The sequence below is a fragment of the Eimeria tenella genome, genomic scaffold (genome assembly GCF_000499545.2).
Source record: "Eimeria tenella Houghton genomic scaffold, Eth_scaff118, whole genome shotgun sequence".
Lineage (NCBI taxonomy): Eukaryota > Apicomplexa > Conoidasida > Eucoccidiorida > Eimeriidae > Eimeria > Eimeria tenella.
The window spans coordinates 77,046-104,409 of NW_013541483.1; the positions used below are offsets into that span (position 1 = coordinate 77,046).

At 53.5% G+C, this 27,364-nt stretch overlaps 4 protein-coding genes across 4 annotated transcripts in view; 3 read left to right on the top strand and 1 right to left on the bottom strand.

Moving 5' to 3' along the window:
* ETH_00016455 (DNA polymerase I, putative) overlaps positions 1-9,183 on the top strand; it is a gene marked incomplete at both ends in the record, with an annotated part of 9,820 nt that extends 637 nt beyond the window's left edge. Inside the window, 9 exons of the mRNA XM_013373028.1 lie at positions 569-696; positions 1,183-1,431; positions 1,780-5,424; positions 5,484-5,902; positions 6,054-6,293; positions 6,534-6,655; positions 6,910-6,991; positions 7,440-7,927; positions 8,246-9,183. Of these exons, the coding sequence (XP_013228482.1) occupies positions 569-696; positions 1,183-1,431; positions 1,780-5,424; positions 5,484-5,902; positions 6,054-6,293; positions 6,534-6,655; positions 6,910-6,991; positions 7,440-7,927; positions 8,246-9,183 (6,311 nt within the window). The remainder of the gene's footprint in view (positions 1-568; positions 697-1,182; positions 1,432-1,779; positions 5,425-5,483; positions 5,903-6,053; positions 6,294-6,533; positions 6,656-6,909; positions 6,992-7,439; positions 7,928-8,245) is intronic.
* Positions 9,184-12,307: 3,124 nt separating this feature from the next.
* ETH_00016460 (uncharacterized protein) lies at positions 12,308-14,637 on the top strand (the record flags this gene model as incomplete). The annotated part of the gene is made up of 2 exons (XM_013373029.1): positions 12,308-12,541; positions 12,745-14,637. The coding sequence occupies 2 exons, from the start codon at positions 12,308-12,310 to the stop codon at positions 14,635-14,637; spliced, it is 2,127 nt and encodes a 708-aa protein (XP_013228483.1).
* Positions 14,638-17,164: 2,527 nt separating this feature from the next.
* On the top strand, positions 17,165-21,540 carry ETH_00016465 (uncharacterized protein; the record flags this gene model as incomplete). The annotated part of the gene is made up of 12 exons (XM_013373030.1): positions 17,165-17,202; positions 17,705-17,776; positions 17,912-18,152; positions 18,347-18,667; positions 18,797-18,944; positions 19,165-19,292; positions 19,531-19,703; positions 20,084-20,210; positions 20,587-20,730; positions 20,857-20,972; positions 21,242-21,320; positions 21,484-21,540. The coding sequence occupies 12 exons, from the start codon at positions 17,165-17,167 to the stop codon at positions 21,538-21,540; spliced, it is 1,644 nt and encodes a 547-aa protein (XP_013228484.1).
* Positions 21,541-23,334: 1,794 nt separating this feature from the next.
* Positions 23,335-26,387, bottom strand: ETH_00016470 (uncharacterized protein; the record flags this gene model as incomplete). The annotated part of the gene is made up of 3 exons (XM_013373031.1): positions 23,335-23,497; positions 23,764-24,034; positions 24,203-26,387. The coding sequence occupies 3 exons, from the start codon at positions 26,385-26,387 to the stop codon at positions 23,335-23,337; spliced, it is 2,619 nt and encodes an 872-aa protein (XP_013228485.1).
* Between the last annotated feature and the right edge of the window lie 977 nt (positions 26,388-27,364).

A 27,364-nucleotide genomic window follows, 5' to 3' on the forward strand; every position in this document is an offset into this window, starting at 1 on the left:
AACTTCGATAATTTCAACAAGAACAATAGCAGCAGCAAATAGCTCCCTTCAGATTTGCTCCTGTATCTTTTTCTGCATTTAAATTTTTGCACTTTTAGACTTCCAATCCTACTTTTATTGTCTAATTAATTTATTTTATCTCCTTTTATTTCATTTTATTTTATTTGTAAATTTCATTAAAATGTTTTTATTTCCTTTTGGCTGCTGCGCGATCTTTCTGTTGAGGTGTATAGACACCTGGGGGGCCCGCGGCCTCTGCATGCAGCAGCTTTTCTTTTTATTTTTTTGTTTTTTGAAATAAAATTAAATGAATTAAATGTCTAATCAAAATTTATTTGCTTTTATCGGTGCAGCAGGGAAAAGCATAAAAGACAAAAATCTAGCAGCAGCAGCACATCTGCATGCGCTCCAACTGCCGCTGCTGCTGCCTCGCTGCTGCTGCTGCTACTGCTGCGTGTGCTGCCTCTGCCTGTACCGCCCTGTGCTCCTGCTGCTTCTACGGCTGCTGTCTCTGCTGCTGCTGCCTGTGCTGCTGCTGCTGCCGCTGCTGCTGCTGCTGCTGTTGCAGGGGTGGAGCCGCACCAGCTGCTGGACTTCTTTGCATTAGTTGGGGATCGAGCAGATGGGATCGTGGGGTGTCCTGGGATCGGATCCGCAGCAGCGCGGAAGTTGCTGCAGGCTGTGGAGGGTCTTGAAGTGGGTTTAAAAGTACTTCTTTGTTTTTTATTTTTGTCATTTTTTTCTTTATTTTTTATTTTTGCTTTTTTGCTTGTTTTTCCGTCTTTTATTCTTCCCCTAAAAGGGCCCTTTGACTAGCCGCAGCTTCCGGTGTCTGTACACCTCAGAAAGCCCCTTTTCCCCCACTCTCTCCCCAGTCTCTTTCTCCCGTCTCTCTCTCCTTTTTCTCCTTTCCATGCATGCATGCATGCATGCATGCACGCACGCATGCATGCATGCATGTGTGCCTGCATGCATACATGGAAGCCTGCATGGAAGCCTGCATGCACGCATGCATATGGGGCTGCGTGCCTGCCTGCCTGCCTGCCTGCCTGCATGCATGCATGCATTGGGGTCTGCATGCACGCATGCATGCATACACGCACGCACGCATGCATGCATGCATACATGCATGCGTGCATGCATGCATGCGTCTGGGGCTTGTTGCATGCGCGTTTGGCTCAGGGCTTTGAGTCTCGGGGCTGCAGCGTGGCGGGGGTGTTGGGGCGGCGGCAAGCAGCAGCAGTGAAGGCCTTTGTGCCGCAGTGGAAGCAAAATCGGCAGCTGGTGGCTCTCGATGCTCAAGTTGCTGCTGCTCGCTGCTGCAGCCTCCAGGCCTTCCAGCTTTCCCAGACGCAGCAGCAGCAGCAGCAGCAGCAGCCCACACTCCCCAGCTGCTTCGCCCAATTCGGGGTCCACAAGCCCGCAGCGCAAGTAAGCTCTGCTGCTGCTGCGCTGCTGCTGCTGCGGCTGGCGGTGCTACTGCTGCTGCGCTGCCGCTGCGGGGGGTGCTGGGGATGATACTGCTGCTGCTGGGGATGATGCTGCTGCTGCTGGGGATGCTGCTGCTGCTGGGGCTGCTGCTGGGGCTGCTGCTGATGCTGCTGCTGCTGCGGGGATGTGCGGGGACGGGGGTTGCAGCAGTGGGATGCAGTCTGCATGTGGAGATTGGAGCAGCAGCAGCAGCAGCAGCAAGTTGAAGGCTGGAGGGAGAGCAGAGGCAGCTTTTGTTGCAGATGCTGCTGCTGTGCTGCTGCTGCGCTGCGGCTTTTGTGTCTGTAGTTTCTGCTACAGTGGGCAGAAGCAGACGAAGAGGCAGTAGTGGACACAGAGAAAGCCCCAACAGCAGCAAAGGATACCCTTCAACCTCCTGCTGCAGCAGCAACAGCAGCAACTACTGCAGCAGCAACTGCAGCAGCAACTGCAGTAACAACTGCAGCAACTACTGCAGCAACGATAGCGGATAAGGAGGAAATTGGCGTGTCGCAAGAGTATGCGGCGAAAGTTGTTGAACGACCGCCCGCAGCAGTAGCAGCAGCAACAGCAGCAGCAGCAGCAACAGCAGCAGCAACAACAGCAGCAGCAACGAAACGCCGGGCAGCCGAGAAAACGCGTGCTGCCGACTCTGGCCCAGCTAAAAGCAAATCCAGAAGCAAGCGAGCAGCTGCTTCACAAGGCCTCCTGAGGGCTGAGGCTTCTGCTGCTGCTGCTGCTGCTGCTGGGAAGGATGCCCCAAGAGCAGCAGCAGCAAAGCAGGAAGCAGCAGCAGCGGCTACTCCGGCGAAGGCAAGTGCAGCAGCAGGGCTAAACGATGTGTCTGTGGCTACTGCGGCGAGCAGCGCGCTAACAGCAGCAACAGCTGCAGCAACAACAGCAGCAGCGGCAAAAGTACCAACAGCAGCAGCAGCCCCAGGCTGCGGCGCTGCTGTGCTGCGGCCAGCCAAGGGTGCTGCACTTGTCTCTGCTTTGTCAAAGGGCTCTGACCCTCCCCACAGTGCCTCACCTGCAGCAGCAACAAAGGCAACAGCAGCAGCTGCTGCTGCAGCAGCTGCTGCTGCAGCGGGTGCGAAGACCGATCAAGAGGTAGCAACGACGCAGGGTCTCCGTAAAGCACCTCCTGCGCCGCCATCCGCAGCAGCAGCAGCAGGAGCAACAGCAGCAGCAGCAGGAGCAACAGCAGCAGCAGCGGCAGCAGCTCGACAAGTTTCTGAGTTGGGAAAAAGCACTCAAAACGTGCAGTGGGCCCTCTGGAACTCTATGAAGGCCCTGTGGCCAGCCTGGCTGGGGGGCCCCCTGCTGCAGGGGGCCCAGGGGGCCCCCCTGCACTTCTCAAAACTGCACGATAAATCGTGCACAGCAGCAGCAGGAACACCAGGGGTCTTTTTGAGGTGCTTCCACACTTTGTCTCACCGCCGTTTGCTGCGGCTTGGCGAGCAGGCAGCAGCAACAGCCCCTGCTGCAGGAGCAGCCCCTGCTGCAGCTGCTGCTGCTGTACCAGCCGGTATGGCTGTCTCCATGGCTCCTTCTGAGACTTCAGACGCTTTAGCGGCTGAAGCGAGCAGCAGCAGCAGCAGCAGCAGCAAGAGCAGCGACGGCAGCAACAGCAGCAGCAACAGCAGCGATGGCGGCGATGGCAGCAGCGATGGCACCAACAGCAGCAGCGACAGCAGCAACGGCAGCAGCGGCAGCAACAGCAACAAACTCAGCAGCTACCCCTGCAGCAGCTCCGGCAGCAGCACGTGGAATCCCAGGGTCAACGGTAGCAGCGCGAACGCCGCAACCTCCAGCAGCAGCAGCAGCAGCAGCGGCAGCAGCGCTTTTCTTGCTGCAGAGGGCACTCGACAGCAGCAGCTCCCTGAGGGGCCTTCTGCGGAGACTCTAAGAGACACAGACGGAAACACCGAAGCCGGAGCAGCAGCAAGTGTCTCTGAGTGTGGGGCCCCACACTCAGGGGAAGATTGGGAGAGCCAGATGCTGCTGCTGCTCGAGCAAGAGAAGCAGCACGTGGCTTCGGTGCAGCAGCACATGAGGCAGCAGCAGCAGGCAACGGCCAGCGTGGAAGCAGCAGCAGCAGCCGCTGCTGCTGCTGCAGCACCAGCACTGCGCGCTGCAGCAATCCGCGCTGCTGCGCGCCCAGCAGCGCGGCGTAAGGCTGCTGCGGCCCATGGCGACAGTGCAGCCGCAGCAACTGCTGCTGCTGCTGCTGCTCAAGATGCTGCTGCTGCTGCTGGTATTCCTTGCGCTGGCGGTGTTGCAGCAGCAGCAGCCCCGGATACTGCAGCGAAGCTGGATCCCTCTGATGAAGCTACAGCAGGAACTGCAGCAGGTACTGCAGCAGGAAGTGCTGCAGCAGCAGCCTCGGCTGCTGCAGCAGCAGCGCTGCCGCTGCTGCCCCCCATCGAATGCAGAAGCATCTCTGCAGCTGCCACGCCGCTGCAGCAAGCAGCAGCCTTCCGCAGCACGCTGCGTTTGTGTCTCCGTTATCTTTCGGTACTGCAGCACGGGAAGAGACCCTCGGGCAAGTGCAGCAGCCCTGCAGCAGCAGCAGCAGCAGCCGCAGCAGCAGCGGAAGAGTGCCCCCGCCAGCTGCCCGAGCGGGTCCCGGTGGACCCGCTTGGGATGTGTCTTTCGCTACTTGACGAAGGCAAAGACACGCCCAACAGCTGCAGCAGCGCAGCAGACCGCAGCAGCAGCAACAGCAGCAGCAGCAGCAGCTACCGCGGTGGGTCCCTCGTGCTGCCAGTGGCTGTGGCCTGGCTAACTAACAGCCCTTCGGGGGCCCACGCCCCAGCTTGCGCTTTGCTGCCTCTCCACCTGACTTTTAGCCTGCGCCTGCCCCCCGGCTTGCTGCAGCTCTTGTCCTGCCAGCAGCAGCAGCAGCAGCAGCAGCAGCAGGAGCCGCAGCAGCAGCAGGAGCAGCAAGAAGACATACTGCACTTTCACTTTGCAGTTCCGGAGCTGCAGCAGGACCCTGCTGCTTGCGAGCTGCTGCGCTGCTGCCTGCTGCGTGAGGGGCAGCTGGAGGAGTTTGCTGCTGCATCGCGGGGTGTCTGGGGAGCTGCTGCTGCAGGTGTTTGTACACCCCAGCCCCAGGTCTTGTGGGCAGCACATGGCGCGAAGCAGCTGCTGCACTTGCTGCTGAATTTGGGGCTGCCGCTGCCGCAGCAGCAGCAGCTGCTGTGCACTTCGCTGCTGGCTTGGCTGCTGCGGGGGGCCAATTTGCGCAGCTCCGATTTGCTGCAGCACGCGGCGCTCTTCGAGCTGCTGCAGCCACGCCTGCAGCAGCAGCTGCTGCAGCAGCAGCGGCAGGCCCACGACGACGCCGCTCCCGCTGCAGCAGCAGCAGCAGCAGCAGGGGGGCAGCGCGACGCGGGAACTGCAGCCCGCGCCGACTCCCACAGCGGAGAGTCTCTTCTGCATCTCTTGGAGTCACCTTACAGCTCTTTAATAATAGAACGCATGACAAAAGCTGCTGCAGCAGCAGCAGCAGCAAGTGCTGCTGACTCCGGAGCTTCACGCGCGCAGCGCCGCAAGCGGGGAGCAGCCGCCGCATCTTCTCCTGCTGCTGCTGCGCCTCTAGCTGGTGCTGCTGCTGCTGCTGCTGCTCAGCCAGCAGCCGATGAGCCATCCCGCCGCCAATCGACCCTTCAGCCACCCTGGCGTGTCTTTGCTGCTGCTCGGCGCTCGCTGCTGCCTCCAGAGCAGCAGCAGCTGCAGCAGGGACTCTTTGGGCAATTTGGGTGGGGCATTTACTCAAAAGCCCCGCAGAAGAAGGCGCGGGGAACAGCTCCACAGGACGGCAGCAGCAGCAGCAGCAGCAGCAGCAGTTCTGAGGGCAAAATGGCTCCAGCAGCAGCGCAGCTGCAGCTCTGCTTCCAGCCAGTGGGTGTGCCGCAGGCAGCAGCCAGCAAAGAGGACTTCAGCGTAGTGGGCCTCGCATGCACAGAGGACAAGGAGGCTGAGGAGGAGGCCCTGCAGCAACTCAGCAGCAGCTGCAGCCGCAGCAGCAGCAGCAGCAGCAGCAGCAGCAGGCCGCGGAGGAGCTGGCTGCTGGCGCCGCGGACGCCGGGGCCCTCAGCCTCGCCTGGGGAGTCTGGGCCCAAATTGAAAGACCTTTAATTCCAGTTCTTGCTGCTCTTGAAAGAAGAGGACTTTGTCTTTCAACATCTTTGTTGGCCCGTGGCTGGCGGCAGCAGCGCGGGGCAGGGGCCTGCAGCACGGGGGCCCCACCTGCTGCTGCTGCTGCTGCTTCTGCTTGGGGCCCCACAGTGCATGCGCACGCGCCCGCTGCTTCCCCCGAAGACTTTACCGACGCGCTGCAGCAGCAGCAGCAACTCGAGAAAAGAATTTGGAGGCTCATTGAGCAGCTAACTGGCCGCAGCAGCGTCAACATAAACTCCCCCAGGTGAGCTGCGCTGCGCCTCAGCAGCAGCAGCTTCTTTGCTGCTGCTTTTGCTGCTGCTCCTTTTGTCTCTTTGCGGCTGGGGTCCCCGGGGGGCCCCGGGGGGCCCCACAGCCCACATTGCTGCTTCTCTTCTGCGGCTTTTCTGCTGCAGTCAGCTGGCAGCAATTCTCTACGACGAGCTCCAGCTCTCACCTGCTGCTGCTGTTGCTGCTGCCTTTGCGGGCGATCCCAGCGACCAGGCGCTGAGCGCCCGCAGCAGCAGCAGCAGCAGTAGCAGCAGCAGCAAGAGCAGCAGCAGCGGCAGCCGCTCCACGGGGGCCGACGCGCTGCAGGGGCTGCTGCGGCAAATGCGATCCCAAGAAATGGGCCCCCGCGAACGCCAAGTGGCAGAGTCAGTCTCTTGCTGCTGAAGCTTTTGCTGCTGCAGCCTTTGCTGCTGCATCCTTTGCTGCCGCGGCCTTTGCTGCTGCACCTTTTGCTGCTGCAGCCTCTGCTGCCGCAGCCTTTGCTGCTGCAGCCTTTGCTGCTGCAGCCTTGCTGCTGAGGTCCGTGGACGCAGGCGGGCCGAATCTCTCCGGCTGCTGCAGCAAAGTGTCTTATTGTTTTGCTTCTTTATTTTTTGCTGCTGCAGATTGCTTTCTTCTCTTTTGGAATATAGGGCGAGCCACAAGTTCTTCAGCACTTACTTTGCGTCGCTGCCTGCCTATATTTTCCCTCCCACCCGCCGCATTCACGTCTCGCTGCTGCAGACAGGTGCTGCTGCGCTGCTGCAGCTAGCTGCTGCTGCTGCAGCCAGCTGCTGCTGCTGCAGCCTGCGGCCTGGGGGCTCCGCAGCCCGCCTGGGGCTTGCGTCTTGCGCACCCCCGCTGCTGCATGCACCGCCTCACTTGCCGCGGGCGGCCTTTTGCTGCAGCAGCTGCAGCATGTTTTGCTGCAGAACTTTTCGCTGCAGCACGCTTTGCTGCAGCCCGTTTTGCTGCAGCTTTGTGTGTTCCGGGGCGCTGCAGGAGCTGCCACGGGCCGTCTTGCATGCAGAAATCCCAACCTGCAAAATATTCCAAACCACCAGGAGGAGTGGCGGTGGATCCGGTGAGTCTCAGTGAGGGTTGCTGCTGCAGCAGCCACTAATTGCTGCAGCAACCAGTAGCTGCTGCAGCAGATATTAGCTGCTGCAGCAACCATCAGCTGCTGCAGCAGCCATTAGTTGCTGCAGCAGCCTAGGCAGACACAGGCAGGGTTTGTTCTTTGGGAGAGGGAGCTGAGTATACAAAGCTGCAGCACACATAGCTGCAGCACTTAAAATCTTCAGCACAAAAAGCTGCAGCAGCAGCTAAAACTGCAGCATTTGAAGCTGCAGCAGCAACTAAAGCTGCAGCAGAGTTTGGGGCAGGGGCGGAGGGTCTTTTTTTGTGTCTGTCGCTGCTGCGCGGGTCATTCGAGTTGCATTTTTCGTTTATTTTAATATTTTTTGTGTAAATCTTTTCTTATTTTTTAATTTAGTCTTAAAAATTGTTTATTTGGCAAACTTTTGCTGCAGAAGGGCCTTTGTGCCAGCCCCAGTGAGCCCCTGCAAGACTGACTGGGCGGGCGGCTGCGGAGATGCGCTGAGTGCTTCCTTCAGCAGCGCAGCAGCTGCTGCAGCTCCCTCTGCAGCAGAAGCTCTGCCAGCAGCAGAAGCAGCAGAACAAGCAGCAGCACCGCTGCCAGCACCGGCAGCTGCAGCAGCAGCAGCTGCAGCAGCAGTTCGCGGCTCTCCTTGGCGCTTCTTGTCAGTGGACTATTCGCAAATGGAGCTGCACATTTTGGCATTCCTTTCAAACGACCCGCAGCTTCTGGCGGACCTGCGAGGGGGGAAGGCGGGGGGCCCCGGGGGCCCTTCTGGGGGCCCCCCCGGGGGCCCCCCTGGGGGCACCCCTGGGGGGCAGCAGCTGGACTGCTTCCAGCTGACGGCCTCGCGGCTGTTTGGCTGCGCCCCTGGGGAAGTTACTAGGGAGCGCCGCAGCGCGGCCAAGACAGTCACTTACGGTGAGCTCTAGCTGCACCAACCAGCAGCAGCAGCAGAAGCAGCAGCAGCAGCAGCAGGCTTCTCTGTAAGTTCTCTCGCCGTTGTTCCCTTTTCAGCCGCGTCGTGCTGCTGCTGTTGCTGCTGCTAAGGCTGCTAAGGCTGCTAAGGCTGCTGCTGCGTTGCTGCTGCGGGTCCCGTGCGAGGCGCTGTGCTGCTGCTGCATGGCAGCAGCAGCGAGTTTCTTTGCTGTTTCGAAGTGTGGTTGTGTCAGTGATATGCGAGGTGGTGAGAAGAAAAGCAAAAGTTGGCGCATGCAAGTGGCAGCTTTTTGCGCGCAGGCATTCTGTACGGACAAACAGAAAAAGGACTCTCTCGCCAGCTGCAGCTGCCGCTAAAAGACGCGCGGCAGCTAATAAGCTGCTTCTTCAGTGCGTACCGGGGTGTACAGACACTGATGCGCACACACACCCAGTTCGCCGAAAACACCGGAACAATTGAAACTTTAGTTGGCCGCAGCAGGTTGCTGCAGGGGGCCGACGTGCTGGCGGAGCAGCTGCGTCTTTGCCCGCAGCTTGCGGCGCTGCTGCAGCGCGTGGGCGCAGCAAAACGCCCAGCCAGCTCCCCCAGCAGCAGCAGCAGCAGCAGCAGCAGTGGGGCTGCAAAGAGCCGCTGCAGGAGGCAGGCCATGAACAGCCCCATCCAGGGCCTCGCCGCAGACATCATGAAGTTCGTCACCGCCAGGGTGGAGCAGCTGCTGCAGCAGCAGCAGCAGCGCGCCCTCGCGGGCCCAGGCAGCGCGCATGCACTGGCAGCAGGTGCAGCAGCAGGGCCCCGCGGGCTTTGGGGGGGCCCCCAGGAAGTGCTGCGGAGGCCCCTGAGAGCCCAGGTGGTGCTGCAGATCCACGACGAGCTGCTGCTGGAAGTGCACGAAGAAGACGTGCAGCTCGCGCTGCAGCTGCTGCTGCCGCTCATGCAGCGCGCCTGGGGGCTGCTGCTGGTCGAAACTGACTGCCTGGATCGCTACGCCGCCCTTTGCCGCGTGCAGAAGTTCCTGAGTAACCCCCACGGCGAGGAAAGCGCTGGGGAGGCGGCCCTGCGCCGCTGGGCGCTGGAGATAGCGGGCAGCAGCAGCAGCGGCGGCAGCAGCAGCGGCAGCAGCAGCAGCCCGCAGCAGAAGTGGTTCGAACTCCCAGCCGCCTACGAGTGGCTTCGCCCGCTGCTGCAGCGGAAGCTGCCGACGAGTGCCAAAGTCGGAAGTGACTGGGCTTGCTGCTGACGCCTCTGCCTCGTTTGCTGCAGCGGGCGACGCCGCTTTTGCTGCGCATGCAGCTCCGTTCCCCACGCCCCTTAGCTTCAAAGCTAAGTTGCGAAATGCTGAACAATTGATTGTCCCAATTGCTGCATGCATGCGTGCATGCACGCGTGTATGCATACATGCATGCATGCAGCTCCGCCAAGCAGCGCAGCCCCACTAGTCGGCACTAAGAAATCCGCTGCTAGCCAGAACGCTCACCCACTGAGCTCATCTGACATGCATTTCTAGCCCAGCCCACTTAGCAGGTAGTCAGTGCCAATTGTTGGCGGAGTTTTCTTTTAGAAGCAGTTTACCAGCCGCGTGTCTGGCAAGAAACGGCAAATCTCCGGCGATGAAAAATTGCACAAGTCCCAAGCGAGTCAGGCTGCAGCTGCAGGAGCCTGCAGCTCGTTGCTGTGCTGCTGCGCTGCTGCATCTGCTGGCCGCAGCTGCAGCAGTGCTCAGGAAGGTGCAGCGGCGAACTAAGTTCGAGAGCCAAATAAACTCATTGCAACCGCCTGAAGCACAAGTCCGAACGGCTTGTACTAAGTCTGCGACGCAGCCAGTGGCTGTGGCTGGAGGACAGCCACGGCGGCGCTGTTGCAGCAGCAAGTTTCTTCTCCTCTCATGTGGATCTGAGGCGTTTAGCTGCAGGGCCTGAAAGTCAACGCCATTTGGGGCGTGTAAAAGACCCATTTATGGCCAAGAAGATGCTAACGGAGCGAAACTTTGAGGCGGAAATGCAACACTGTGGCATAGACTTTTAGCTCTCTGCAGACGGGCTAACTTTCCAAACTTATTCGTTCGCACTGCAGCACAATCAGCTTTGCCGACCGGGCAGAAAGATCGTGCAAATAGATCTGCTGGGACAAACAGCTCTGCAAGTTTTTGAAACCGCTGCAGGCTCAGGGCTTCGTTGAAACAAGCAGAAACGAGCAGCGCAGCAGGAGAAGCTGCAGACGTACATTTGCAATTAGTGCCACAATTTGGACTTTAGGTACTATAGGCATTCTCCCAGGATCTCGCATTCGCAGCTCTTGCTGGCTTTGGTGGCATGTGATCCAGACAATAAGGAATTCATATGCATGCAATTGAAACACAAAATCTCTGGGAGTCAGCAGTCAGGCAAAAATGAAGTGGAAATAATTTTTTTCCAGCACGCCCATCATTCCACAGATAGACGCAGCAGGAGCTACAGGTTTCAGTCGGAAGACATTTGGGATGAGAACTTTGTTGCTCCTGCTGAGAGCCACAGCCGTCAGTTGGCTTGCACTTGAAATTGAGAGTTTCTTGCTTTTTCACATTCTCTGTTCCATTTTAAAGTCACTGTAGGAACATGAATTGGGATGCGAGTGGTCAAAGGTCCTCAAGGATGAAAATGAAGAACTCTGCATTTTGCTGGTCTCGATCTGCTGGGAGTTTCCATACATACAAGAAGCTGTAGAATTGTGGCAATCATGTGGGTGCACTATCTGGCTCTAAAGAAGGCATTAGGAAGGTATGAAGTGCGTAAGCATATGCAAAAGAGCAGAATGAAGCTGGAGAGAAAGAACAGGGCCCTGCATGTGACCCACGTTGGCCCGTCCGATGCGAAAAGAGTCAGCTGTGTTCAATTCTTCTGGGCGTTCACGTTGTGTCTTAGGTGTAGCAGATTCAGATTAAGCTTTTATGAAGATAAACTGCACGTTTCACTGGCCCTGCTGGCGACAACTTGAACTGAGGAAGCCTCTGCCCATGATACGCTCACTCGAGGCGCTGAAACACGCAATTGACCTTCAAATCAACTGTGGCAATACTTCGCCACCAAATTGTTCTGGAAAAAGATGCTTTTGTGGTTTATTAGCCTAGGGAAGCCGGCCTGGAGAAGGCAAGAGTGGAGTAGCTGCTGCTCTCCACGCCTGTGCTCGGAAGCTATGAGACATCTAAATAAACTGCTTGCACACATCAAAGGGAAAGCTGAAAAGCAATTAGGTATCAGTTAAAAGGGTGCATGGGCTTTCATTCAGCTCTAAAGAAAGGTTAATCTCGGCGAAAAAGCGAACTGTTCGGCGTTAGGGCAGGTCAGAACGCAGCTTCGCGGCACTTCGGCAGCTCCGGCCTAGCTGTCCTAACTAAGGTTCTGCCGGGAGTTCATGCTGCTTCTATTTGATTATCGAGATTTGCTGGCAGAGGCTGTTACGAGGCTGTCTCTAGGCAGGAGTGCAGGTTAGGGTGGTGTGAGGGTGCCTGTTTCCCGGCAGTGTTGCATCCTTGCAACTCGAGTATCCGATTCTAACATTCTTGCCGTTCCAAGGGGCATAAAAGGTGCCTCAAATGCTCGCAAGACAATTAGTAGCGCAGAAGCCAAGTCCACTGGACCAATAAGAAAAATTTAATCTGTTGGGCAGCAGTTCCGCTTGGCTGGCGTCGGTGTCACTTGGGGGCACGTTTTCAAGGCCAAGCTGACAGAAGTTAAATGAACAGCGAGAGCAGCCTCATTCTGAGGAGCTTTTATTATTATATTGTAATATTACAATATAGTAAAGGCTCATTCCACGCAAAATTCGGGCATAATAGTGCTTTACTTCGCGGGGGGTTTCCCAACGGGTACGTGACCAAAGCCGACAGCTGTCAGAGCTTGCCCCGCGGACCAGCAACTGGAGGCCTCAGCTCTACGCTTCGAAGAGTCGTCATTAATACTTCTGAACTGAACCTTGAACAATACATATTGAACTATCACATCTTTTTGACTTGTGTGAGCTTTGTTTTAAGGGTTTTGCGTTCGTGAGACTCGCTTTTTCCCGTGATCATTGCGTGGGCAATCGCGTGCCCAGCAGGTGTCCAGTGGTTGTTTGCTCCGTGCCTTCGCGTAGATAATTGCCGAATTCCAGGGGCCCCAAATGCTTCTTATTCTTACTTTCTCTTTCAGCAGTACCCATTCAGGTCTGCTGCAGCCGGAATTCCGCACCAAGAGAGCCTCGAAAGAACTGGCACCGCTGAGGTTAGCGTGCGAATCGACGATCCGTTCTGTCTAAACCCTTCTTAAGAGAGTGTTCCGGCAAACAAGTCATCCGGCTTGTTAGATTTTTCTTTGAAGTTGTAACGAGGTGATTGAGTGGTCGGTATTATGGCGGGCAACTCCGTCACAGCTACGAATGTGTCTCTTGAGGCCATAATAAATCCAATCCCTGATCGGGAGCCTTGCAAAAAGGAAAACGACAAGGAAATAGATGCAATCAAAGAAGCAACTGATTCATCTCCACTTATTGGCGCGATGGCTTCTACACAGTGCGACCCTGAACTCAGTGACGCACTTATATGTTCCTCCGAAGGCTCAGTTCCAGTGTCAACTGAACGCCAGGTGACCTTCTGCACCCGTAGTCTTTCGCGAAACAATTTCTCTTCAGAACATGTGTCATTCTTCTCGCTTGTCGTTATTTTGAATTTTTTTGTTCATCCTTGGAAGCCTTGTTGTGGCATCACAGTTTGAGAAGTGTTCTCCCTTCATAGCTTACACCTCTCTTTACGTTCGTTACTCATTTACGGAATCATTTTGCGTTTCAGGTGGAAAAAGAAGAACAAAAAAGTGTTGCACTCGAGGCTGTGCTCACTACCCTACTTGCGAAGAAGAGCCGAAGATCCTCTAAACCAAGAATGCAAACAAGGTTTTTGACGCTGAAGCCCGACAGTTCAACTCTACAGTCCGGATCTAAAGTTGCTACAAGAAAGAGGCAAACACCGAAGTGTGTACGCCCAGTCAAGCTCTCAAAGGGAGCTGCTCCTGCCAAGAACAACCCAGTAGTTTCTAAAGGCAAGCCTCAAGAAATGAGCCCACTGTCTATTGGAAGAAGTGCGGAGTCAACGCAAAAGTGCAAGACGCGAGGAGCAACTCCCAGGAAACAAGATCAAGGCACACTGTCAAGCGAAGTCCAGGGAAAGCCTTCGGACGTCGTGAATGGGACAATTTCAGCCATCGATGAAGAAGTTGATAGCCAGACAAGGCCTGGCAATAAGCGCCGTATTAAACGTACTACTCGCTATGAAGAATGGGTAGGTGGAGCATCTCATTCAGTTAACGGGGCCGACGCCTCTCTGACTGATGTTTCCACCCAGCGACTGGGCCTGAAAGGGAAACGCAAATCCCACAGTGCCGCTGGGGGTGATGCCCCGAATGTAGTTAAGCGAAAACGAGCAAACGCTAAGTCTTCATGTGAGAAGAACGCAGCAAAGACCCCTAGAATGGCCTCCGTAAGAGCTCCTCAGCGTGCAAACAAAGGGCCCGCTTTTTGGCTTGACTTGCCAGCACTGGAAGCAGCTGTGGCAAGCGCCCCACCTCAGCCACTTCAGAGCACTGAGAGAGCAATCGCAAGAGGAATGGCTGCTGCAGCAGCTTCCCTTGCGTCGCTCGCCCCAAGCACAACGGCGCAGGTAACAAAGCTGAGCAGCAAAGATCCAGGAGGGGCTCTTTTGCAAGCAGTCCTTATCACGGCCGTCGGAGACGTGAGTGCCAGGTCAAGAGGAGCTGAGGTGCAACTTCAGGAGGATTCTGCAAGCACACATACCAAATCTGGACAGTCTTCTGCTGGAGAGGAAGCGGACAAGGAAGAAGGACGCGTCCCTCCTCCTAGCACTAGACAGAGTGAAGCCGCCTCCTGCTTGAACAGTTCAGCTCCACTCACAGCAGACTGCCCAACAGCGGCTGCCGAGCTTGGAACGGTTGCGCAAGGAGAGGCAGAAGACGTAAATGCTCCAGCAGAGCCAAACCTAAACCTGCTCCTGGACTTGGTACACGTACAGCCAGATATGGTGAGAAATTTCCTACTTGAGCATGGAAGGATGCCATCCGAGCGCGCCCTGAAAACTCCACTGCAGAAAGCCAACAAGCCGAAGCCCCCGATTCAGAACCACCTAGCGGAACAACGCATACAGCAGTACATCCGCGAGAAACAATCGACACCGGTGCGCAAAAATGCCGAAACCCGGAATACAACTCATAATTTTATTGAGGGGGCCGAGGCTAAGGCACTGCTGAAAGAGCTCCAAATGTTGCGGGAAGAACTGGAACGGCAGCAGCACATGCAGCTGACGAAAATCCAGGAGAATTTCGAGGTCGAATTCAAAGCATCACTGATGAGGGAACTGGCGGCAATGGCGGCCTTCAGCCAGACGACATCTGGAATGCTGTTCAATGATGACATATCGAGTGCAACGACATTAGATCAGCGGAAAGCAGAAGAAAACTTGCTTTTTGAGCAGTTTCAGCAATTAACTTTGATTGAGAATATGGAAATGCTGAAGGCGCTTCGTTACCACCTCAGTATCCGCCCAAGTCAACAAGAACAGCCAAACATCTTCCCAGCAGTGCGGACTTCATTCTTTGCATCGCAGAGCAGAAGTTCCCCGGAGGGAAGGCGGGTTGACAAGAAGGTCAGATTCGCTCCTTGCTCTTACAGGTAGTGTTGGTTGGCTCTAGGGGCTCCAAAACCTGGTGAACGCGCTGCCAGGGATAGCCAACAAGTGCCGATGCCGAAGACCATCTGTTTATAATGTTTTACTGAGGAATATCGTAGAGTCGCGCAAAGCCAGCACTCTCGGTTTCCTTCACGTGCACGCAGTAGATATCATGTGTCTAGGGGCCAATTTTCTCTTGAAGCGGAAGAAGAACAGGAAATGTGCACCGGTTGTCACTGCACTACAGTCATCATTCTGGTTCACCCTGCATTTTGCCAGAGGATAGATCTAATAGCGTTCTCGTTGCAGCAGAGGTGCCTCTGACCATCTGCAGCGACTTGCACACCAGCGTAATTCTTTCTTTAGTTGCTTCAAAGCTATATCTTGGCTACCATCAGACACAATATGTGGATATAACCCAAGATTCCACGCTAAATGTTTTTTGAGGCCAGAGCAATACAACGTTAATCCGTTTGGCGCATCTGGCAGAAGCCACAGCTGAATTAGGTCGCGCACAGTTCAGTTGTACTCAAAGCAGGGAGAATTTTAGCAAAACACGAATGCCTGTAGATCCAGCGCAGTGCAAAGGTATGGGGAGGTCCACAAGAGTACCGTTTTGAGATAATGAAGTGAAGAGTGCATTGCTCGCCATGTTGTTCTCACTGGAGTGAACGGAACCCAAGAGTGTCGGGCGCTAGTTTACTTTTACCTGACTGTGTTTTCCTTCAATTCGATATGAGAAAAAGAAGCAAGCTGAATGTACATCGTCACTTATTGAGAATTGCTTTTTTATAGATGAGAAAAGCTTTTGAGCTGCTCACCGGGAATCCAAAAGTCACTGGACGCCTTTGGATTTGTGGTAAAGATGAAGCGCTAGTACAGCGTCGTCTGACCCATCATATCTCGCTCTATTACCTCTCAACAATAGTGCTTTGATCGTTAGCAAGCTGACACCAGATTTTACACCGGATCTTCTTTGGACTAAACGCATTTCTCATTCCAGTGCCCGCGTAATGATGTCCTCCCACTTCCCTTAACATTATTTTTTTCGTCTTATATCTGTCCAGAGCACATAATTCCAACGTAGAGCCTTATGCATCCCAGTCATTCGATTTCGTGGCAATTTCAAGAGCTGCAAACGATGCTCCTACATATTAAATCGAACAGCCATGGCTTGATCGTGTCAATGCACAGTTGACTGCTAGGAATTTTCCAAAACACACCAAAAGCAGAATAAAGTGCGATGAATCCTGCATCAGCCAATGATGAACAAGCGCTCGGAAGTGGTCCTGATGAGTAAAGCTACGCAGTGCTAGCTAAGAATGGATCACCAGGGCATCTGGAACTTCAGGTGTAGACCACGCTGCAACTGCATTCGCTTTCTTTCGAATCACTCAAGACAGGTAACTGCTGCATAATTACATGTGTAGCTGGGCACTCCACAGCAACGCCGCCAAGCGCTAGAGAAAATTAGCAAGGATCCCTGACAGCCAATGCCGTGCGAGTAAGCTCTTAAACATCCCGGAAAACTCCCTAGAATGCGGCTCTAATGATTGTCTCGGTTAACACTTACAATGAGGACTTCCCAGTGCAAATTTAACATCATCTGCTACACTGGTAAGGTGCCGTGAAGGAGCAAGCACACTGAAATGCTACTCCTCAGGAAGCTTGAGGGCAGACCAGGACACTACAGGTAAACAAACTCTGCTCCCTTGTGCAGCTGCGCAATTTAGACCAGGAGTGAGCTTTTATTTTAGCAAGACTCCTCTTGGCTTAGGAGCTTGCAGCTCGTAATCCGACAGCAACCGTGCCAAAAGGGAAGCAAGCCATTTCCTCCAAAAGTTAACGAGGGCATCTTCGTGATCCGCCAATAAAGTGCAAAATTTAGAAGGGGCTTCAAAACAAAACTGCCAACGGACACACGAAGATTGGCTAAAGCATAGTGGCTGTGCTTGGGCTGACGACCACCTGGGGCTATCACCCCTCAGACACTAAAACAAAACACGCATTCTCTCTAAAAGAAGCTCCGTTGCAGAGTCACCCTGGTAACAGTTACAGCACTACCATGAGCATTTTGTGCTTTGGCGAAACCAATGGCTCAAGAATACATGTGGGCATGCGTTATATGGGTAAAATTCGAGGCATAATGCCCAGCAATTGTTTCCGTGCAACAAAATACAGCTTTGCTCGCTACGAACAGAGCGTAGCACCAGTCAGCCAAACAGGAAGAAGCGATACGGACAGAGGAGTAGCAACGAGCATCTTCACTGGCAAAAAATTCATCGAGAGGAATACTCTCGCATGTGGAAGTACTCTACAGAAGAGCTTGACTTACTCATACGCATAACGTTGCCTGGCAGACTGGACGTAACAGCAATCACAGACCAGTTCTCTAAGGCAGCGGTGCTGACACTTCTACGCCAGATCTTCTCAGCTCTTGAGAAATCCCAAGCCATAGATTTGTAGTTTTGTATTCTAAAAATCAAAATCAACTGCAGTAGTTCCAGTAGACCAAATCAACGTGTACAGCAGGATGGAGTCCCGGTACAGTCACATGGGGCTGATTCACATGTAGGGCTGCTACGACCTGAGATTGAGAATTTTGTGCGGAATTGTTTGTCCAGTAACTTTCTGTTGCTGTTAGGTGTAGGTTCCCTATAACTTCAGCCAGAGAGTACATAAATCCTTGTTAGTGCGCATCGAGGCGTTGAAAACTGCTCTGCAGGATTCAACCTCCTTGTCAGCGAGCTTTTGGCACAGAGTGCCCTTGCTTTTTAATTTTATTGTACTTTCAGATTTGGTCTCATATAAGTCTTTGAAAGCCTTGCGACTGCGTTACCTGCCCTTGCTCTCCGCGCATGCACCACTATTACCAGTTTCGTTATTGGGAAGGAAGGCGACCAGTTTTCTTCATAGGCCTTATTGCGTAGCGGGTGGACTTTAGCTGAGTCTGAGGTGACAGCAGCAAAGTAGCAACAGCTGCACAGCTGCTGGTGCCCTTCTGGGGGAACTGGGACGGCGGAGTTTGCAGGAGTGTCCGTCGCTCAGGAAGGGCCGGCCTCGGGCCTTTCAGGCTCACTGCACAGAAGGAGCTGGATCGTGGAGTTGATCTAGCTGTGTGGCAGAATATGACGGACTTCCTCACGTATGTTGCGTCCTTCTTTCAGGCGGAGTTATCTGTCGCCCCCTTCCTCGCGTAGACACGCTGCTGCCATTTTCTATCTAAACTAATTGTAATGCAGAGCGATATTTGTTGCGAATTCACGTATGCTTTTTGCAGAAAGCTGCCGGCCCCCCGCTCGGGGGGTCTGACTGTTGCCGACGCCACTCTTGCTGCATACACAATGCCGGGGGCGCAGTCACGATTGCAGAAGAGCCAAAAAGCCCCTGCGAGAGAGATCCCGCCATATTTGCATCGCCAAGGCTTTATTCCACGATGTGAAGAGGACTTTGGTGGCGGCGGTGCTTACCCAGAGATATTTGTGGCGCAATTCCCGCTAGGCATGGGCAAGGATTCCGATGTGAGTACAGCGAAAGACGCGCCATACTCGCTAAAGGGTGTGTTTGCTGCAGTTATTTGTGAATACGTAGAGTTACTCGCAAGGAGCTGCTCCTGGAGCTCTTCAAATTCTGTGCTCTTCCAGGCTCCTAAGAGAGCTACACATGTCAAGCCTGACGGCGTATTCTTTTCTGGGCGATTTATCGTTTGTCGCAGAACGCCCCCTCGAGTTCAACTCTTTCGCTGCAAGTGGGGCCAGACGGGCGACTTGCATATGACCTGGTAGTGCGTCATGGCTCAAAGAAGTCTGTGGTTTACACCCGGCCGGAAAGCGCACACGGCCTTCAAATGCAGGGCCCCGAAGCTGCACTGGAAGCAGCAATGGCCCGTGAACGTCCGGGCAAGGAAGAAGAAGAAAAAGAGCTTCAAAGGACGAAACAGGCGATTGAGAAGGAGCTGGAAAAGAAGAGCAACGCTGGCCGCGCCCAGCCACAGCACAGGGAGGCCGAGTTCGTGCGGTACACTCCTGCGAAATTGGTAAGGAATGTTTACGTATTATGGTTAAGCATGCTGAATAGATAAATGCTTCCTTATTTATTTTCTCACCCCACTACAGACTCTTTCTGCAGCAATACTTGTGCCTCATGAGTGCTGGCATGGTGTCAGGTTGAGGGCCACAACAGTGGCTGTGCACAGCGACTGCTACGTCTTGAAGATGTAGCAATTGACCCGTTGGACCCTCCGCGGTTTAAGCACAAGCGCGTACCTGCAGCCCGGTTTTCCCCACCACCTCCCGTCCTCCATTCCCCTACACGTAGGACTGATCTTTCCGTGGTTCTCTTGCTATTTCCCATCGTTCCTCACCCCGTCCTTGCTCCTCTTGCTCATTCTTTAGAGGGAGCTTGCTTGTATTTTATATTTTTTACCGCTCACACCGTCTAGAGCGTGGGTGGAAGTGAGGATGCTGATCCTCTCGCAGAGGAGGCCAACGACTTCTTCAGCACTCTGAAAGTATGCGACTTGTTTGGCTTCAGGAAAGCTCACTCTTCAGGACCAGCAGGATTGGAAGATCCCGCCTTGCGTCAGCAATTGGAAAAACCAGAAGGGGTACACAATTCCTCTTGATAAGCGCGTTGCTGCTGACGGCCGGAACCTGCAGGATGTAAGTGCCTGTGGCATCTCATAAAACCAGCTGGAGCCACGCATGTCGCATTTTTCCGTTGATGTGTAACGTGCCAAACGGAATAACGGACTGAGGGTACATCGCCGCCTATGTTTTGTGTGCCACTCTATAAATCTGTAGTTTGCGGGAGGGCTTTCCCTGCCACGCAGTTGGCAACTATTCGTTTTATGACGCAGAAGACGAGTAAATCAGACGTTTGGGCCCCTGCTTGCTGCAGGTGTCGGTGAATGACAAATTCGCGTCCCTTTCAGAGGCTCTGTACATTGCCGAGCGCCAAGCAAGAGAAGAAATTCGTCTTCGAAATGAAGTGAAGAAGCAGAAGAAAATCCGCGAGGAGGAACTCAGAGAACAGCAACTTAGACAGCTAGCCGCACAAGCCAGAGCGGAGAGGTCAGATATGTGTTCTCTTGCAATTGTTGACGCGTACACAGTTGCGGACGTACAGAAGTGTCTATTCATTTTTGGTTCCCCACACGAGTGCTTCTGATATGATTAATGATAACACGGCGGTTATCGTGTTCGTGTGGATGTCTCATGCGCAAGTTGCTCTACGTCACTATGCCGTGTAGTGGTGGTTCTTTTTCTTTGTCGAGGTTGCTCTCTTGTTTGTATTTGGCTCCGTGCCAATCTTCCTTGCTAGGGCCTGCCAGCTATCAGCATGCAATCCGATTTCGCTGCGCGCAGTGGCAGGAATCCCATCGGCTCTTTTAACGCATCTCGTTGATGGATGTGAACTACTGTGTAATTACTCCCTGATGCTTTTTGTTCAGAGCCCAACTGCTTCAACAGTCTAGGCGTGCTGCCGCTGGCGATGCAGAGGAGGAAGCGGAAAGACAGCAAAGAGAACAGATTGCGAGAGAGAGAGAAAAGGACATTGAACGTGCCGTTCGCCTCGAGGTATGGATCATCAGTCAACCGATCCCAGGATCCATCATTAGTCTAAGCCTATCTATTCGATGCCGTATAGTATATAACGCAGGGCAGTAAATCCTGAGGTGGCTTTTACGTGTTCCAGCGCCTGTTCATGTTTCCTACTATTGAACGCTTTCATGGTATAGAGGGGCATTTAAATCAGATAGTTGTGGGCTTCTCAGCAGTCCCAGACAATTATTGCCAGGCATTGCCTGGTAGATTTGTTGACCCAGCGCTGCAGTCATGATAGATTCACTTGAGGGCAAAACTCTACCGCCGGTGCATGTTTTGCAAGAGCCCTTTTGGTACATATAGGCTATTGAACCCTTTGCGAGCTTTCTTTTGTGGCGTTGTCTGGCAGAGAAGCAGAGGCAAACGTCGCGATGATTCACAGCGTGATATCAGTGAACTTGTGGCGCTGGGTTTACCAGTGGACGCGAAGAAACAGAGGACGGACTCCATGTTTGATACTCGGCTCTTCAACCAAGGAGGAGGGACAGACTCAGTGCGCTGAGGGAGCCTCGTACCACGTCGAGTCATACCTTCGCACATTCCTCCCTTGTTGCATTCCTGATCTAACTGGCCTTGCATTGGTGGGGGTTAGTGCGATGTTGCGTTTGTGCTACTCCAGGGTTACAAGGGGGGAGAAGACGACACGGATACGTTGTACGATCGCCCTCTCTTCGCACAGCGCGGTGGCGCTGGCATCTATCAGTTCAGCCGCGACAGGTTTTCCACTTCTGTTGGGTAAGAAGATGATTTCGCGCCCAGGGATTTGGTTTGAAGTCTTTATAGCTCTTCCATTGTTTCGTGGTAGAAATACTAACCAGTCTACATGCTTCCAGTTTGTGCTTGTTAGGCTTAGCTGTTCCTCATCTGTTTGCCAGTCGTCTTAGCACGTCGGGTGGTAATGGGTGGCAATGAGCAAACAACGGCGAGCATCGTGATGCTGAGAGGTGTCAAATAGAGTAATTGAATAATGAAGTATGATTGACGCTTTGTACGTGTGGTAACAGGGAAGGCTCCGAGCTTGCTGCTTTTGCTGGTGCGGATAAGACGCGGTACATGAGGACAGGTCCAGTAGAATTCGAAAAGGTACGTGTTGATGCCAGTACGTTCCTTGCTAAGAAACTTAGATATTCAGGAGGGAGCACACCGCCGAATGAAATTGCGCGCTGCATGATCTGCACATTTCATTGCCTCGTGACGTAAGCGGAACTGACAACTGTGCGTTTCACGTATTTCTGGTGCGCTGCAGGATGTTTCCGATCCGTTTGGTTTGGATAACCTCCTTTCTGAGGCTCACAAGAAGTAGACATTGCAACTGCATATTGCTCTAGAGGGACGTGTATCAGCTGCAGCCATGAAGCCCATTTTGGTACAATTTTGACGGGTCGTGGGACAGTGTAGAGGCGACCGAGTGAAGCACGTATGCGGAGGTGTCAACGCATTCGAGATCTTGCATTACAGATTTTGCGAGTTTACCGGGTTCGGTGAACTGCCATTCTTTTCTTTGTCTTAACTTCGAAGATTGCCAACATATGCATGGCCCTGCGAAGATTGCCAACATGTGCATGGTCCTACGAGTTGGGCTACTTTGCAGAGTCAATAGGTTGACAGAGTACAGCACTCCCTTTAGCACGCAATGCTAGCTCTGGAGAGGGGGGCGGTTTTGCTTTCCCCTCCATAGTCGAGAACGAAAGCGTGTGACACTTTCTGCATCACTATCGCGCCACCGAGGCTACTGCAGGGTTAAAATAAACTTGAGAATTAGCGGGGAGAAAGAACAAAGAAGCTGCACGAAGTGGGATTTGAACCCACGCGGACGTGAGTCCACCAGAACTTGAGTCTGGCGCCTTAGACCACTCGGCCATCCGTGCGTGAGGTTGGTGAGCAACGCATGTAGTAAACCGATCAGCTTGAGAAGCCTACCAAAACATGTCAAATTGTAGGGAGAGTGCCACAGGTGCCGTCAGTGATAACAGCAAAGAAGACTTGAATAGTGTCAAGCCAGCCTCTTGGAGGTGACCTTCGCCAGTTGTCCAGTTGTCCGGGGTCGTGTGCTACTATTGGCGTCTCAGTTTTCGCCGAGTTTTCTATCGGGCAAAATTAAATCAGGGCTAATGCACTGTGAGCACGCTTGGACACTTCTAGCGGCTGCAGCGGAGGCGTGAACTTGCCTGAAAGACGGCAAATTGTTAACGGCGATGTGCTCCTACTAAGACTAGCTGATGGATACGTTGACACAAGTTCCATTCACCACTAATTGGCGGGGCAGCTTCCTAGGCCGCAGAGGTTTGTTGTTGTCGTTTTGGTGAACCGGAGCCACGGTGATTACCACTAGCTGTCAGCTGCATACTCAGCGCGAGCTGTCAACTGCAAACCCGTTTATGCTTGATATATAGAGTTTGACGCACTGAATCTTTCACAAAAGTTCAAATTTCGCTTCCGCGAAACGCTAGAGGGCGCAATCGACAACGAGGTCAATGCTACTAAGGGAAGACTGGAGTGCTCGTCACTATTATTGAGCGCAGGAAGTAAAACAATTAGTAGCAGTTCTGGCCATACAAATAACAAAGTTAACTGTCGAATACTGCCTCCTTCAAATCAACGTAAGCAAAATGCAGTGACAACAGGAAGACAAAAAAAGACAAGAATAGCAGAGAAGGGTTAGCTCTGGCAGCTGTACTCATCCCATTCATCACTCGATGCACTGTCAGCCCCTTTATATTTCGCAGCACACCTGCAAACCGCAGGGAATGACCCCAGTATGATTTTCCACCTCTGTGGACAGGCAATAACTAGCTCAGGTCTCCGGTGGAAAAAGAAGGTTCTTTTTCCCTGTGAAGGCAATGATGTTAACGCATTGTGCCTCTTCTTGCCCCATAGTGGGGAAAATCCAAAACAAAAAGAATTTCGCTTGGTTCAATGACACTGCGACGCATCATGCATCTAAGAAAAGCGCATCATCTTACTGAAGTGCGCGCAGCAATGACCCTTTTAAACTTCCCCAACGATGTCCGCCCTAGTAGCTCAACGGCTTTGGGAGACGGTACGTGTTTATCAAGTCCTATCACCAAATCAAATACCCGTGTTCTGGACTGTAGCTTTATGCTCGGTATATGTAGGGGTACACTTGGCAAGTGCCGTCATTTGTGTGTTTGCAAGAGCTATCTGGTTGTGCAAGAATGTGCGAAGCGTAAATCGCCAGAGCTCCGTCCATGCAGGAGCCAATTCCGGAGTCTTCATCCATTCGTCCAGTTGAGCGAGTCCTGCACCAAAGAACGGAGCCGAGGAAGGCGGAGATTCAGAGGCACAAATGCGAGTAGCTGAAGCTAGCTCAAGAGGATCACTACAAGCTGAGCAGAAAATAAGCCATCTTCGTTTGTTCCACAGTGCGATGCTAAACATCAGTACACAGGAAATTTCAAACTCACGCGCTTGAGCTGAATTGGCAACTGATTCCAGAGCTTCTGTGATAATATCACGGACCCTTTCAGCTGCATCAGGGTCATTCCTAAGGGCAGTAAAGACGTACGTAGGGCCCCAGACCTTCTCGTCTGCCTCCAAAGCGGCAGCTGCTGGCCCCGCAGACCCTCCGTTTCCTCCAGAAACTATAAAGTCATCCAGGGAAACGTGAGAGGTAACAAAAAGGGAGGCTAGGAACTTCCACGAAACGCTTTCGATTCCGGTGCAAAAGAGGCCGCAATAAGGCAATCCGTGTAGTTCTATGAGTCCATTTTTTAGTCCATGTTCCGCATCGTCCTCAGGAACCTCAACCTGTATTGTCAGGAAATCCATTGGGTTGCCTGCAAGCACACTGCCACCACCAAACTGCCCCTAAACTCACTGAGAGACAATCCTATTCGGACCAAGAGTTTTCAGCAGCAAAAGCGGCTAAAAAAAATTTGTACTGCTTTTGGCTGCTGCTTTAGGACAATACAGCACATGGCAGTTGTAGGCTAAGCGCAGCTTACCGGCGCTTTCTCCTGTAAAAAGCCATTCGTTCTCCGCATTTGTTTCCTGTGGCTCTGCCTGCAGGCGAACCTGAGTGTTCTTTTGGTTCGGTTGTAAGACAGGAAACGAACGGGGGCAGAAACCGAAATATGCCAGAAACTGCCATGACTGAAGAGGCCCATAATGTGCGTATACCTGAGCACCGGCCGGTACGTCGCATGCCAGGCGTAAGCAAAGCGAGCGTTCATCGCCCTCGAATGCAGGAGATAACACTTGCCCGTGATAGTGATGGTTGAGCAGCTCTCCAAGAGGAACGAGAGAGGCGCAACGGGCTGGGACACGAACGAGAAAAGGTCTGGCTGCGCCTCCTGAAGCTCCCGCTTGTAGAAAAACAGGACGCGAATCTTTAACTGGAGCCACTTCATTCACGTCCGGGAGAAAAGGCACAGAAAAAGTTTCCTGCGATTCTTCCTCTCCCTCGTCCTGACTTTTATTGGCTTCCACATTCGGACAGGGCCGTGAGGAGTTGTCTTCTACAAGGGAAACTTGATCAAGCAGGCCGTCGGGCTCCACAGGCAGAGAGAACGAACGTGAATCGAGAACAAAATGAGCCCACAGGAAGTCTTCGTAGCTCAGCTGACTTAGAAACGCCTTAAGTAAGTCCATGCCCTTCAAGGCAGGCGCAACCATTGTCCCCGAGGCCGCCGCAACTTCAGCAGCCGCGGCCACTGCACCGGCTGGTACGGAAGACACAGATAGCGCATTCTTCGAGGCCGCCAAACCTGCTGCTGCTGCTGCTCTGCAGGCAGCAAGTACACCTCGTCGCTCCTCTCCTGAAATGGGAGGGAAGGTCTGCTGCAGCAGCGGGACCAGCTCCTGCTGCATCATGCGGCACTTTGCAAGAGTACGGTTAACGGCATCCGTCAAAGCAGCATCCCCAAGGAACTCTGTAATTTTTTCGGCGTCGTTCAAGAACATTGCCTCCTCCGTTGTTCCATTCTCTGTAGCCTTCGCCGCAGCTGCACACCTGTAGAGGGCCTCTGCCGTGACAGCAGCATCAGCCGACCCAGCAGGTGGGAGAAAACGCAGGAGAGCCCTGCCCCCTTCTTCCCCAGATGTGAACGCGAGAAATAAAAGGAAAAGGCACACCACTACATCGCAGTCAACAAGGGGCTGTACCTCTATTGGCTGCTCTTTATGCTGGTCCGATTCTTGCCTCTGCTTTGCAGTCCCAGGAGCCACTTCAGCAGACTGAGGCTGCAAATGTTCGGGTGGAAGACCCAGCAACACCTGAGCAAGGGGTGAGAAAGTGGGGTGTGCGAGCGCAGTGTACACATTGAGCAGAGCGGAAGCCGGCAAGCGTAGCAGTAGATCCCCTTGCCGTAGATCTTCTGCCGCCACAAGGCCTCTCCCTTCCCCATCAAAGTGGGCAACCTTAAGCCCTGGGTGGATATATGCCCCAATCTCAGCAGCTGAAGATCGAAACGTTGCAGTTTGACCCTCATGTGGAGTGTAACCCCTAATAGTATTTGCTGGGGAGCAGAAGAGAGAAAACAGCCGGCGGGCCTGGGCTGCGTAGCGAGCAGTGACAGCCTTTGTTTCCTCATCGTTGGTCGTCCATTGATCCTGCTGATCCTTCAGCATCACCCTAAAGGGCTTCTGCATAATGCCTAAGCAGTGTCGGTAGCTAAATGGCATTGCACATCCCGCGAGAAGGCCCCATGCATCTCCTCTAGTCTCCTTTCCCCTCCCTTCAGCCAGTCGGTAGCAGGTTACGCTCTTCCCACCCTTTCTATTTTCAGAGCCCCTTCTGTCTGCGTCATTCTTATCTGTTTCTGGTGGTCTCTGTAGGTGACCCTCGAAGAAGTAGAGATCACTATCTGAGCCATTGTTGACACGAAGCGCGTCGAGCCACGCTCCACAGGACACCCGCACACACCAATCACAGAGGCAGGTGCATATTCTTAGCAGCCGGAGCTCCTTTGTTTTCTCCTTAGGTCCATTTGTACACGAGGAGAGCGACCCTATCTGTTCGACTGAGGAGGATGGACTGGGGTCGTTCACAGTCTGAATTTCAAGTCCAAGGTATCTGAAGAGAGATGTCCGAAATGTCTCACGTGTTTCATCCTCGTCTGGTGGAGGAGGAGGTAACACAAGATATCTTGTTACTCTGTGGTCGCTGCTCCTGCAGCTGCAGTGCATCATTGTAGTGCCGGAACTGACAGATCTGCATCGATTTCCAATAGAAAAATCTCCATTTCACGAGTTCCGAGCTTTTTTCCCCCCTAATTCCCTTCCTCTGATCGACAACGAACTAGTGAACGCTTCGGAACTCCACTAGATTGTGGGGCCCATCGATGGCCCTACTGGAGAGTGGATGTCTGGCTATGGCTGTAAAGCAGATCTGCTAGATCCTATAACAAAAGAAACCTTTTTACAAGCCTTATGTCATTTCACATCAACTGTGCTTCACGCTAAGGAATTCCTCGCTCTCCCTGTGTACCGAGGCACTGGCGTCACCCAGCAACGCGGCAGTCGTGAAGACGCCCCACAACCAAATGACTACCAATCTAACTGATGTGTCACCAATAGGCTATTCTTCTACTTCAGCCTAAGTACAAAAGCCCTTTCCATGCACGGCATTGTATGAAAACGCCATATTCATAGAGTGGCCTCGCCACGCTCTCTCCCCGTCAGCTCCCGGAATCAGCTACTTTGGGACTGAAATACGGACTCTTACTTGTTAAGAAGAACCCAAAAAAAGGTTCCGCTCATCAACAAGCATGTCTCTCCGACACTTCCCATCCAAATTATAACACCAGGATGGACGTCTTAGGGCAAACTGGGACTGTCCGTTGCTCAAGCTAGCTCTACAGAGTAAAGAGTGTTCTTCTCGGTTCCATTTGAGCCATCATGTCCCAAAGCACAAGCTGCTTGGCTCCTGTGCAATGCTATCATGAACAGCTGCTTCTGCCAAGCCACCGTGTACAGGAGCCTTTGCCGAACCGCCATGTACAGGAAGTAGCCCCTGCCAAGCCACCATGTACAGCGACCCCTGCTAAACCGTCATGTACAGTACTATCCCCTCTGCTATGTAATGGTATACACAAGCATGATCAGCGCAGTCCACTTGGTGTACGGTTACTACCTGTTCATGCGCCAAAGCTTGGAATCTTGGAAGC